Below are 14,233 nucleotides of genomic sequence, written 5' to 3'. Positions count from 1 at the left end.
GTTGCCTGTTTTGAATTTTGATGAATCCCTAGTAGTGTTTTAATAAAAAGAAAGGCAAGAGGTATATCAGACACCTGTAGTCTACTACCACCTTAACCCTGAAAATCTCTCTTTTCTGTATGTCATTTTTTTTTATAGAAACATTTTGGGAATGTATATACTAGACCCATTCCCTTTGTTAAACTGTGTGTATGTATAAGTTTTATATATATGGTATTTGCTTAATGTAAGAAAAGGCCATTCAATTTTCAGGGGCCTTTTAAGCTTTCTGCTTATATTCTGGATGTCCAGACTGTCTTTTAAAGTTTTGCATTTGATATTTCTCATTGCTCTATAGCTTAATGCAACATTCTCTTTAACTACTAGCTATAGATAGACCATTTGACTTACCTACATAATATGTTCTCTCCCCCTGATGAGGTAATAGCTTTTATTGGTACCTAGTTTAATAAATTCCTAAACTTCCATAATGAGCACTTAATTTTATAACCAGAAAGTAAATTTTAAAGGTAAAAGTTGAAAAGTCAAAGTATCGTATTTCAAAGACTATTTGAAACAATCAGAAAACAGAAAAAAACAGATAACAGAGAAATACATTCCAGGACTATACCTGGCCATAGATATGTAGTCTCTAGGGTTCTATTAGGCAGGCCTTAACTGTATTAATTAAAAGAATTGTCAAAATTTGTAGAGGTTTCATGATCTTTCACCCATATGCAATTAGTTAACTTCTATACAAAAAAATAGTAGGTAGCATCTATAATTCATAGTATTTAAGAACCTCAGATTATTTAGTTTCTATCAAAAATTTAAAATGGATTTTAGCATCAGCATTTAAACATTAACCACTGTTATTAACAATATATGTAAGCATTGTATTAAAAAATATATAGTCCAATAATCATCAACTTAGTCCTAAACTGACTCTTAATCATGTTATAAGATATACCAATCTACCTTTATTACTCTCTTGGAATATTAATTTTCCTCATTTGTAAAATTTTATTCTATACCACTGAAAGCGGTATATAGCCTCATTACAGTTATTTTCAAAAACACAAATCCTACAAAGAATCATGCTACTTTTCAAGTTATCTCTTGAAATTTAAACACATCTATTGTGAAGAAAAAAATATTTACTACTCTCATCCTATTAGATAATCATTGTTTAAAGTAAAAATTCTGAACCAGTAACCATTTCATTTTATAAAGCAATGTTAATCTTCTATTTTGTTCCAGTAACATAAAAACACATTATTATGGAAATCAATTCATTAAAATAAATGAATCCTAGTTCAGTGTCTGTTGACATTATTCATATAAAAAAGTTTTGTTAAAATACATTAAAAGATAAAACAAGAGCTATAAACTAATAGGCCATATGCTCCTGTCCCTTTCCACAGTGCTATACAGGTAGGTTTAAGGCCTTGTCTCTACTGCTTAGCAACTAATATCTCACATAAACCTATAATTATATCCACATCTCTTGGGGCAAGAGTATACTCATGCAATCGTCTTTGTAGCAAGAAGTTTCTGTATTTCCGAAACCTTTATGATTTTTTCCAATCCTAATACTTTATTCAAATATAAGAAAAAATTCTATTTAAGTAAAAGGGTGAAGAGTTTGAGACAAAATTTATCTTTTAAATATCTTGGTTATATAAGCTTAAATTTCAACATTTCTATAACTTTTGGTTAAGATGTTGAAACGCTAAAAGTTTTTCCTTTTTAAAAATACAAGAAATTGCATTCTTTTCATGTGTTGTCTGTGCCATCAGAATCTTTTCCAAAAGACCATCCGAATCTCAAGCAAAATAGTAATGCAATTTGTGAAGACATGAAGGTGAGGGAATAATTTATACCTGGATAATTAGTTCTAATTATTATTTTTTTTATAATTTCATTTTGAATATGAAAGGCACTCAATTATTCCCCTCTAATGCTAGATTTCAAAATTATATACGCATGACTAAAACCATGTTGAAATTACTATGGCAGCTGATTATCCAGAGTCCAACTTTGTCTCCATACTCTTGCCATCTATAGAAGAAATCTGAAAATGTTTACAAAAAAATATGAGACTAAAATGATTATTATGTAGTAGCAATGACTGTCATTCTGATAATTTGCAACTAGTCCCTAAAACCTGGGCATTTGGGGAACATGGAAAGACTAAAGTGAATTATATCCCTATATTATAGTTCCACAAAGAAGTTCAGAGAAAGACACAAACAATGTAGGAAAAGAAATAACTTGTTAGCTTTCTTTACTGTTAAAAATATTTGAAGCACTGTAAGCAATGAAAACTCATAAGTTTACATTATATATATTTATATTTATAGATAACTTATAACATTTTGCCATGTGATTTCATTCTGTTCAGAACCACAGTTTCAGATATTAAAAAGTTATTATTCTATGTACGATAGTGGTATTATGGTTATGTTTTTTAAAGAAGGCCTTATCTTTAGGGATATCTACTGAAATATTTGTGTCAAATGGTACTGGAGTTATTTCAAAGAATCCAACAGCAGGTAAAGAGGACTGAGTAAGAGAATAGATGAAACAAAACTGGTCATGAGTTGATAAATGATTAAGTTTGGGAATGGGTACATGAAGGATAACATTACATTATTCTCTCAAAATCTGTATATTTTCCTAAAAAAAAAAAAAAAAGCTTGAGGAAAAAGGGCACATTTTCAATCAGTTAACTTTTACCATCCTAATACTCCTCAAAAACAGTATTTTGCAAAGCTGATCTATTACAATATAAATCACCCACCAAAAGGAAAGGAAAGACAAGAAACTAAGTTATATGAATTCAGTAGCAGTTGCTAAATGTAAACTCTGCTAGTGATTTAACTACATATCAATTTCACTTTTAATTTTGTGGCAAAGATTTCCTAGCATTCTAATCCAATGACTGCCAGAGTTCTTGATAATGTTTTAATTAATCTTTCCTAAGTAAATTAACCATTCGGTGGGACACTGGCTACAAACTACTATTTTGTCTTCTGGCATTACATATTCTTGCCATAGCAGTATACAAAGCTGAAAAAATAGTTTATGCATGTAAATTTGATATTGTAGGTACACTGATCTTTTTAATCAAAACTAAAGCACTCCTTACCCTAAAAAAAATCAATATATTGTATATGCATGCTTGTGTGTATGCACATCACAGAGGTAGTAAATAAGAGAGAACATAGATTTATTTAGTATTTCTTACTAAATACTAAACATAATTTTTGATTCATATGAACAGGATTAAAGTTCAGAATATTGATACTTAGGACATGCACCTACCACTTGTCCGTTGTGTGGGTTCTTATGAGCATATGGAGGTCCACGGATATGGTTCCACATCTGGCCAGAAGTCATAGCAAAGACGATACACTGAAAGACAGAACAATGTGTTCCCATTAAAGTAATAATCGAGCTCATTTTGTTAATATTATTCAACTTATGCTGTTATACAAAATATAGAAAAAGAAGTACAGTGTGGTAACATACCAGAGATACCATGGCCCAACCAGTTTTGTTATATATAAACTCCAAGTTGTTCCTTCTTAAGTAGAGTAAACCACCAACGAGTGACACTAACAGGGCCAAAGCAATGGTGCCAGAGTAGTTGGGTGGCCTGAAGACTCGAATCTGAAAAAAATGCAATGAAAATTTTAAAAGTGAAAGAAAAATAATTTTTCCTCTTAACTATATTCTAAGTCCTTCCAATTTTCAACATAAAATATTTGGAAAGATGACACCTTACTTTTCATAGCTGGCAATAATATTCCTTTTATTTTTTATAAGTCAAAAATATTTGCCTTAAAAATATCATGGCTATGTAAAAGGACTCACTCATCATTTTAGGTTAATTTGGTTAAATATACTCAAAATCTAATTATATTAAACCCAGAGCTGTTCTGGTTAACCCGTGGAACATGAGATCATCTGGTAAAGAGTAAAGGTAAGATGGGGGTATATTATTTGTATAATTTCAAATTAGGACTTTTTAAAAAGACATTTTAAAAACAGTTTTATTGAGATATAATCCACATACCATACAATTCACCCAAAGTGTCAATTCAGTGGTTTTTAGCATATTCACTAATATGTGCAACTATCACAATAAGTATCAGAAAATTCGAATCACTTCAAAAGGAAGTCCCATACCCTTTATTCATTTCCTTATTTCTTTTACCCTCCAGCCCTAAGCAACCACTAATTTACTCTCTGTCTCTATAGATTTCCCTATTCTGGACCTTCATATAATATGAGGTCTTTTTTACCTGGCTTGTTTCCCTTAGCATAATGTTTTCAAGAGTCATCCTTGTTGTAGCATGTGTCAGTACTTCATTTCTTTTTATGGTTGAATACTCCATTGTATGGATAGACCACATTTTATTTATCCGTAAATCAGCTGACAGTCATCTGGGTTTCTACATTATGGCTATTATGAGTAATGTTGCTATAAACATTCTTGTATAACTTTTTGTGTGAGCGTATTTTCATTTCTGTTAGGTATATATGTAGATTTGCTGAGTCATATGGAAACTCTGTTTAATGGTTTGAAGATTGCCAAATTGTTTTCCAAGGGGCTACACCATTTTGCATTCCCAACGGTGGTGTGTAAGGATTCCAATTACTTGCCAACATTTCTTATCTCACTGATTTTAGCACTCCAGGTGGGTATAAAGTGGTATCTCATTGTGGGTTTGATTTGCATTGCTCTGATGACTAATGAGCATCTTTTCATGTACTTACTGGACATTTACATACTTTCCTTGCAGAAATGTTTATTCAGATAATTTATTCATTTTTAAGTGGTCTTTTTATTATTGAGTTGTAAGAATCCTACTTTAAGTCCCTTAAAAGAGAAATGATTTGCAAATATTCTCTACTATTCTGAGGGTTGTCTTCATTTTCTTGATAGTGCTCATTAAAGCATAAACACAAGCAGTTTTTAAAGTAGTTTTTTTAAAAGTAAAATTGGTATAAACTCGTGATTTCACAGTATGTTCAGATCTTGGTTCTAATAAAATTTGCTACAAACAAACAAACAAACAAAAACCCCAAGGCTCCAGGAGAGATGGCTAATTGAGTACTGGGTAGGGTGGATAGGTAGATACAAGATGAGCCAGAAGTATCACACTCTGACCTCAAATTTTACTACAAAGCTACAATAATTAAAACAATTGGGTATTGGCAGAAAAACAGATACACAGACCAGTGGAATAGAACTAAGTCCAGAAATAAACCCACACATATATTAGCAACTAATTTTCAACAAAGAAGCCAAAAACATACAATGGATAAAAGAAAGCCTTTTCAATAAATGGTCCTGGGAATATTGGAAAGCTGCATGCAAAAGAATGAAACTAGGCTGCTGACACTATATATTAAAATTAATTCAAAATGGATCAAAAACTTAAGACCTGAAACAATACATAGAAGATTTATGGACCTTAGTCTCAAAGGGTTTTTTTGTGAACTTGAGCCCAAAGTCAAAGGAAATAAAAAGAAAAATTAATGGGACTGTATCAAACTAAAAAAACTTCTGCAGAGCAACAGAAATCATCAGTGAAACAAAAAGACAGCCAACTGAATGTGAGAAGATATTTGCAAGTGATGCCACCAATAAGGGGCTAATAACCAAAATATGTAAAGAACAACAAAAATTCCAGTTAAAAAAAGGGCAGAATACCTGAACAGACACTTCTCCCGAGGAGACATACAAATGGCCAACAGATACATGAAAAGATGCTGGACTTCACTAGCTATAAGGGAAATGCAAATCAAAACCATAATGAGATACCATCTCATACCTGTTAGAATGGTTATTATCAATGAGAAAGGAAATAACATGTTGGAGAGGATGCAGGAAAAAGAGAACCCTTGTGCGCTGTTGGTGGGAATGTAAAATGGTGCAGCCTCCATGGAAAAAATATGGTGGGTCCTCAAAAAATGGAGCAGCTATGTGACCCAGCAATTCCTCTTCTGGGTATCTACCATAAAAATTCAAAAATACTCATAAAGCTATAGGTACCCCTATGTTCACTGAAGCATTATTCACAATAGCCAAGAGAAGGAAACAACCTAAGTGCCCCTCAACTGATGACTGAATAAAGAAGGTATGGTACATATATACAATGGAACACTACCCAACCATAAATATAAAATATTGCCATTTGCTACAATATGGAAGGATTTTGAGAGTATCATGCTAAGGGATATAAGACAAATGGAAAAGGACAAGAATCATGATTTCACTCATATGAGGGATATAAAACAGTGACCAATGGACAGACCAGAGAAAAAGGGAGTAGGAGCAGAAATAAGGTGGTAATGGGATAGAAGACGACTAGACTTTGGGTGGTGGGCATACAATGTAATATATAGATTGATGTATTATAGAATTGTACACCTGAAATTTATATAATGTTATTAAACACTGCTACCCTTATTAATTTAAAAAATACGGAATAAAGTGATATCTTCTTTTAAAAGAAATTTCTATGGCTAAGAATTTAAATCATCTTTGATTATATCCTTAAGTTAAATTTCTAGAAGTGGAATTAAATTATATAACAAAGACATGATACATAGTTAGAATAGTTATACCAATTTATAGTTCCAAGAACAGTGTATGTTTTTTGTCATGAAAAGCAGGTATTATTCTATTTTTATTTGCCCCCAAAATGTAAATTATATATCTTGCTTTTTAATTAGAATTTCTTTCATTATTAATACTATTGGGTAATATTCAGCATATTTTTTAGCCTCTGAAATTACTTTCTGCCTACCTCACATACTATTTATTGGCTCTTAAAATATCAATGAACCATTATTCTAAAAAAACATTCAAATTCACCTAACTCAAAGTTTAGCTTACATCTTATAGCTATACTTTCTCTAAGCAAAGAGAGATGCTCCTTAGAGAAATTAAAAAAAAAAAAAATCCTGTGGCCTTATTACAATGCTCTAACAAACCAAGCTAATTAGCCTATTATGAAAAAGGGGGTGGGGGGAAAAGAAACATACATGAACATCCGTTCTGTCAGCTATCCACTTTGCTAGTTGTTCAGCTGCAAATCCAATCCTTTGAAGGTCAAAAGTATCAGCTCTCTTAGGTCTGCCTTTTGCAGGAAAATGCATGAATGTAGGAGCAGAGTTCATGTTGAGCTATAAAACGTGAAAGAGAAAATACTAAACATGATACCCCAGCAACATTTATATATTATTAATCTAACATTTCATGTTTCTTTCTGCATGAATTTTGGAAAGATAACATTTATTATAAAAATCCAAGTGGCTTTTCAGAACTTAATCATAATTTTTATTCACCTTAATACACTATTGAAAAAAAAAAACCTTATAAATTTGGCTCTTTGCTAAACCTTCACATTTAACACACATTTGTATTTTCAGCTGTATCCTCTAAATTTTATGATCCATTTCATTATTTTTCTTTCTAGAATTCTGTAATTAAAGAATGAAATAATTCAAAGTGCAAAATAGAAATTATAGTTTGACAATACATGGACTATTTCACTTCTTAAGGAATTATTAAAGTACTAGCATTTGATGAAAAATATATTATGGAACTAATTCCAAATAAATTATAAGTAGATTGACTGCTCTATTAAATTTTAAAGACTTTTAAAAATGACAATGACTCTAACAGAAGCCAATATTTTTGCTCTGAACAACTTGAATTTACCAGACTGTAGGACAAATATACAATGATAGTCTTCTCTGTTCAACTTCTCTATTAATTCAACTGCCTTAAAATGGTTATGTCTCATTATTATTTTCTAAAGGCAATTTCCATTTTAAAAGTGTACTAAATAAAACACTAGCCTAGTATAAATATTAACAATATAGTACCCCCAAACAAATAGATTAATTTGCATTGAGGAGTAAATGGCAAATATATATATAATTATGTATATATGTGTGTGTATATGTATATGTGTAAATTCTTGCTGCCCAGGAAGAATATCTCAAATGAAAAGCCAAGAGATTTTTGGCCTTGATTTGTAATATATAGTTTAGCATTTCCCATAAAAAGCAAAATCAAATCAAATAACACATACATTAGATCCCAGCTGACATGAAGGTAAAGATATTGCAGTACCAGCAGCGGGCTTGTATTTTATGGACAACTCCTTGGCCTGTTGTCAGACAGTTAGCCTCAGCCAACACACATGAATCACATGTAATTGAAGTTACTTTTCCAGTAAGTCCCCAACAAGCCAGGAGTTGCCAAATTTCTGCACCTACTATTAATATTACATTTGGACACCACACTACTACTGACAGTGCTTTCAAACATCAGTTTAGTGAGTGTTTCAACAAAATGTGATTTAACGGGTAATGAGAAAGAAAATACAAGCATTAAAAATCTTTTAGTGGTTCTCAAGTAAAATAAAATATATTTTTTTCTATTTTTGTAAATTGCAATCCCCCATAAAAATCATTAACTACTATAATGTTTATACATTTCTGCATTAAAAAAGAAAAGAAACTCTTATTGCTAAGCCAGAGGCTAGGATTTGAAAAAGACAAAGCAGTTCTATATTCATAATTCTGCTGAATAGAAATTATCCTGAGGAAAATTTTCAACTAAAAACAATTTTGACTTCAACTCTCATATCTATACCAAACAGAAAAAAATGTTTAAAGCATATAAAAGATTTCGACAATTATACCTAACAATATAGCTATATGGTTATATGCTAGCAGCCTATAGTCAGTACTTAGCACAACGATATGATTACTTTGTCTCATAGTTTTGTTTTGTTTAATCTGAATTAGCTGCCAACATTTTAAAGATAAATTTCAAGTAGAAATTCATATGTGGATCTCTTGAAAAACAGATTTAGCTACATGTGGCCTGAACTTCTTCAACAGAGCTAGAGCCGAGCTGTGTGTCTCACTGAGGTCAAGTTTGTCCTCTCTCATCTGCTGCGGCCCCCACCTACACCATATTGTTTCTTCAACATGAGACCAAGGATCAGCTGCATGACATTTTGCTGATTTCATTTCTTAGAGTTGTTAGAAGAAAAGTGAAATATGAGCGTTTCCATTAAAGATTTATTTTTTTTAATAAAGACCAAGAAAGACTTTGTTGTAATAAATATAGGAGAGAGCTAATTTACTTGTGCAAGTGCAAAACTAATGTGTTTAATATACTATGTATATAAACAAAGATATCACAATGAAACAAAACTAATCCAACCTGCTTTCTTAGTTTACAGGCCTGGTCAGGATAGACGCTTGGGCTTGAAGCCTCTGCTGAAGCAGTCAGACTGGACTAGGATGTCTACTCCCTAATATGGTAGAGAGGATTCACATATACAATGAATAGCACTTCCATCTAATTTTCTCTAAGGCCAATTCTGAGATTCTATACAGACATAAATTAAATGAAAGCACATGTACTTTGCATAGTACTATAATTTTCCTTTATAAGGTTATTTGAAATTACATATTTATATGTGTTTTTCTTTATATTATTGCTACTATTAGCACTCTAGTCTGTAAGCTCGTTATGGGGAAAAACATGTATGTTTTTCTTGCCAATTTATTGCTCCTAGAAGAATAGCCACTCAATAATATTTGCTGAATAGATGAACAAACAGAAACATCCCTAAAAGGCAAAATAAATTTATGGAAAAAGAAATAAAAGAAGAATACTAACAGGAAAGACCAAGGGTAAATGGTACTGAAGGAAAAAGAATTTATCTTATTCGACCAGAAAACGGCAAAGATGAATAATCAATCTGGAAGCAAATAAGCAAAAATACTCACTAATCGCTCATTTGCAATTAGTGAACTAGATTCTTTACAGAGCTAAATGGCCTAGTAAAGCATTATGCCAAAGAATGTCACATGTGACCAAGATACGTAAACTAATCAATGTCTGGTACTACAATAAGTTTTACATTTGAAAGGCATTAATCGAGTAGTGATAAACATAAAAGAATTAATAACTGCAGAGTAAAAGCATGATTAAGAGCTAGCTCTCTGGAAGGCAGCTCAAATTTGAGCTCCAAACTTCATATCCTTGGACAAGTGACTTAGTGTCCTCATACCTTGGTTTCCTGATCTGTGAAATAGATAACAATATCTCCCTCACTTGATCATTGTGAAGCTGAATAAAAGAATACACATGAAGCACTAAGAGACGACTGTGTAAATGACAATGTATAAGTCTGCTCAGGTTATTGTAAGAGAATACCACACACTGGGTAGCTGAAATAACAAACTTATTTTCTTACAGTTCTGGAGGCTGAAAATCTAAGATCAAGACCAGAAGGGTTTGTTTCTGGTGAAACCTCTCTTCCTAATTTGAAGATGGTCACCTTCTCACTGTGTCCTCACATGTTCTTTACTCTGTGCAGGTATTAACACTGGTCTCTTCCTAGACACCAGATCAGTAAGTGGTGTCCACCTTAGACACCACTTAAAGGAAGTAATTAGGGTTAAATGAGGTCCTATTGGATTAAAGTCCCATCCTTATGATCTCATTTAATCTTAATTACCTCCTTAAGGTCTCTGTCTCCAAAAAATATGGTTACTGGGGGTCAGAGTTTCAACATACAAATTTGGAAGAGACACAATTCAGTCTGTAGCAGAAAACAAATGCTTTTAAATAAATCTTTAATACTTTATATATAAAATTATATTTGCTACATGGGAAGAGGTCAAGTAACACTAAATTTTACATAAATTTCAAAAATGTATGGACAATACCACCTTAAGCCACATGCAATATCCAAATAAGGTTAATGCATGTGAACTGCCACTGTGTACTGTAAAAACACACTTCCTCTGCGGTGCAAAAGTTGAAACTTGTTTACCATACTCACTAATGGCAAACACTGTTCAATGATAAAAGTAACATTATTTGTAACTTTTTAAATCACATCCTAGAATTTATTAATAATCACTATTGTATCTCTCAACTTTTTCAATAAATGGTATCCTTAACTAGCAAACAAAAATGTATCAACCACAAACAACTCTATTAAATATATTAGCAAAATAAAATATAACTTTTACCTGTTGAAAAACATCTGTGCCCTCATCATAGTCCACCATACTGAAGAAGAGTTTGTTACAAAAAGCAGATGAATAGCGCCAGGAGTTAGCCAGTATTTGATATTCTTCATTAGCTTGCCTAATAAGAATAATGGAGCAGAGTAGAAACATGTCAGTATTTAAGCATTAACAAAGCTGTTAATAAAACAGGTAATTCTAGGGCAAGAGTTGGCCAGGGTTTGTATGGAATGCAAGCTAGGAATAGATTTTATATTTTTAAATGGTTGTAGAAAAAAAAAAAATTCCGTGATGTGAAAATTACATAAAATTTAAATTTTATTGTTCATAAATAAAGGTTTACTGATACAGAGTCACACTGGTTCACTCATATATTGCTTATGGTTGCTATTGTGCTATCCAAAGGCAGGGCTGAATAGTTGTTAGGTGAACCCGTATGGGCCAAAAGCCCATGCAGGCTCTTTAAAAGTTTTGCTACTCTTATTCTAGGAAATAAAATCATTTTGTGACATCTCCTACATTATATAACTTAAATCATAATTTTTAGCAAAGGGCATGAGCAAGTTTTAAGAATATTCGCAATTCAATTTAACAGAGAAACAACAATCATGACAATATATTTTTTAAATTATAAATAGTTATAATGTACCTTTATATATTCCATTTATCTAAAAATACATTTATATTCAAACGTAAAAGTAAATAAAAATTTCTGAGAAGCTAACTCAAATGGCCTGAACAGTCTTCCTCTAAAAGCATATTTACTCCTATTTTTAATTCATTTCTATTGGACATTTTGTTGATTTTCTAAATAATAAAGCTCTATATTTAGGTGTAGGGATGGAGTATAAAACAGAGAAATGGTGTTGCTGGAAGGATGTAGGTATAATAAAGGAAATAAAAAATAAGTAACTGCAAAACATTAATAAAGTGCTTCTTCCATGTAGTAATTGATTATTCATAGAGTTTCGGGGAGCCCCTCTCCCAAAACTGGAAGTAGAGAAATAAAAAAGGTATAATCTCACAATAATAAAAAGACTTGAAATGGAGTCAGCAGTAGATAAGAGATTTCAAGAATATCTGGAAACATAAGGCTAGTGGAAAAGTTTTCTGATGGAGTATAATCTCAAAGAACAGTGCAGTGTAGGAAAAAAAACTAAGAAAAGTACTGGATTAGAAGCAGAGATGCTAGGTCTGAAATTTTATCTTGCTAACAAGCTAGTCTGTTACTGTTTCATGGATGCTGGCAAAAGACAGACTCCTAGGTCAGAAACAATGGACTTTATTACTTCATCTTCCCCATGCCCCCAGGTCTCACAGGATGTCATAAAAAGGTCCTTTGTGGATTCCTGCACACATAGTTGACAGTGTTACCAAAGAAGAATACTGAGTTGGTGGGACTTACTCTTTTATAGTAAGTGATAACAAGTTTATGCTATGTTCGGTGGGAGACATGATCTCTCCCCTTAAGGCTTGCCCCTACACACACAACCTTTTGCATTCTTGGCATACCTAGCAAGAACGTACAGGGATGCTCAGGGCCCATGGCAAACTGCTTATCCCAAAAGTATTTACGAATGTATGTGCACATGTGCACACACGCACGCATGCACGCACACACAGTCAGGTAAAAGGGAACAAGAAAATAAAAAGAGCACTTATAAATTTTAAATATGACTTTTCAAGTTAAAAATTATGATGCCTTTTAATTTGCTTCTGATTTGCTATGACTTTTATTTAACTCTACCGAGTTAAATAAAAGTCATAGAACAAGAGACACTGGTGGACTATACTGGGGAAAGTAGAGAGGAAAGGACATAGAGACAGAATCCAATAAATCCAACTTTCAAACAGAAGGCGTCCCAGAGAGAGAAGAAGCACAAAATAGAGGAACTCTTTCTGGAGACATATGCAATTCAAGGAGACTAAGTCTTCAAATTAATTTCCCAGGTTATGAATAAGAGGAATAAGAAAAGACAAACACCTAAACATATTGTGATATTTTAGAACATTAAAGATAAAAAGAAGATACTAAACATTTGGAGAAAAAAAGATACATAGCAAGGGCAAACAATGAGAATGGGATTGAACTGGTTATTAGCAACACTAGATACTGACAGACAATGGAACAATTCCTTCAGAGTTTTGAGGACATGTTACTTTCAATCTAGAATTCTGTATCAAGCCAAACAATTTTTAAATAAACATGTTCTAAGAAGGGTAAGGAATGTGAAATTACCTTAGGATATAATTGACAAAAAAGTGATATGAATTAAAACAAAGAAAACTTGAGACTATGATAGAAGCTCTGTAAGAAAGAGAAAAGGGCAACTAGAAATAAGGTAGGAAGGGAACAAGACATATAAAAAAGCTGTGATGCAACTATGGAGTTATGAGATACAAATTAGAATGGGCATTTAATTGGACTTCCAGATGAACAGAATAGATTCTAAGCAATCAGAATCAGAAAGAGTTGGAAGATATCAAGACTATATAGTAAGATACTAAGACATATTTGGTCTCACAACAACCGCAAAATGAACATAAAAGGCAAGGTCTAAATCAGAAGCAAATTAAAAGGCATCATAATTTTGACAAATTGGTGATAGGTTATTTTGAACATTTTCTTTTGAGTAGGACAGAGGTCATAAATGATGATATTGTAGAAAAGAAACCATAATCACAAATTACTACTTTGCAGTCAACGCTATTTATGTGGAACTAATAATATAATTGCTGTTTATCATCTGTCAACTTTCTAAATCAACCTACAGACAGTAAAGATATAAGCATGTTAAAGTGCAGAATGTAAACGCTATCAACTACAATAAGACAGAAATATAGTTAACGGGATTTGGTAGATGCAAGGAGAAGAGATGATAGGGAAGGGTATACTTGCTAACCTATGGACTCAAGAGACACCACCTACAGTTAATGGTCAAGAAGGAGAAAGATGCTATTTACTGTTACAATAATAAAAAAGAACTGCTAAATTATAAAAAATGATAAGAGGTAAGATGAATTAAATCCTCATAATAGCAGAAATGTAAATAAATAGTAAATCTCTGTTATATGAAATAAGTACGAGTATATATTAAATATTATTAGAACAATATTTAGAGAGATGGAAAAAAATCACTAGAAGAAAATACAAAGGAATAAAAGTAAT

The 14,233-nt window shown here is 32.1% G+C and overlaps 1 protein-coding gene across 3 annotated transcripts in view; it reads right to left on the bottom strand.

Moving 5' to 3' along the window:
- TUSC3 (tumor suppressor candidate 3) overlaps positions 1 to 14,233 on the bottom strand; it is a 151,864-nt gene that overhangs the window by 69,088 nt on the left and 68,543 nt on the right. For all 3 annotated transcript variants that reach the window (XM_016129725.2, XM_016129734.2, XM_016129745.2), the window contains exons 3-6: positions 11,068 to 11,185; positions 7,042 to 7,182; positions 3,514 to 3,654; positions 3,307 to 3,396 (exon numbers count right to left, since the gene is read on the bottom strand). In XM_016129725.2, the coding sequence (XP_015985211.1) occupies positions 3,307 to 3,396; positions 3,514 to 3,654; positions 7,042 to 7,182; positions 11,068 to 11,185 (490 nt within the window). The remainder of the gene's footprint in view (positions 1 to 3,306; positions 3,397 to 3,513; positions 3,655 to 7,041; positions 7,183 to 11,067; positions 11,186 to 14,233) is intronic.

The sequence above is a fragment of the Rousettus aegyptiacus genome, unplaced genomic scaffold (assembly GCF_014176215.1).
Source record: "Rousettus aegyptiacus isolate mRouAeg1 unplaced genomic scaffold, mRouAeg1.p scaffold_m13_p_11, whole genome shotgun sequence".
Taxonomy (NCBI): Eukaryota; Metazoa; Chordata; class Mammalia; order Chiroptera; family Pteropodidae; genus Rousettus; species Rousettus aegyptiacus.
This window is presented reverse-complemented; position numbering and strand designations above follow the sequence as displayed.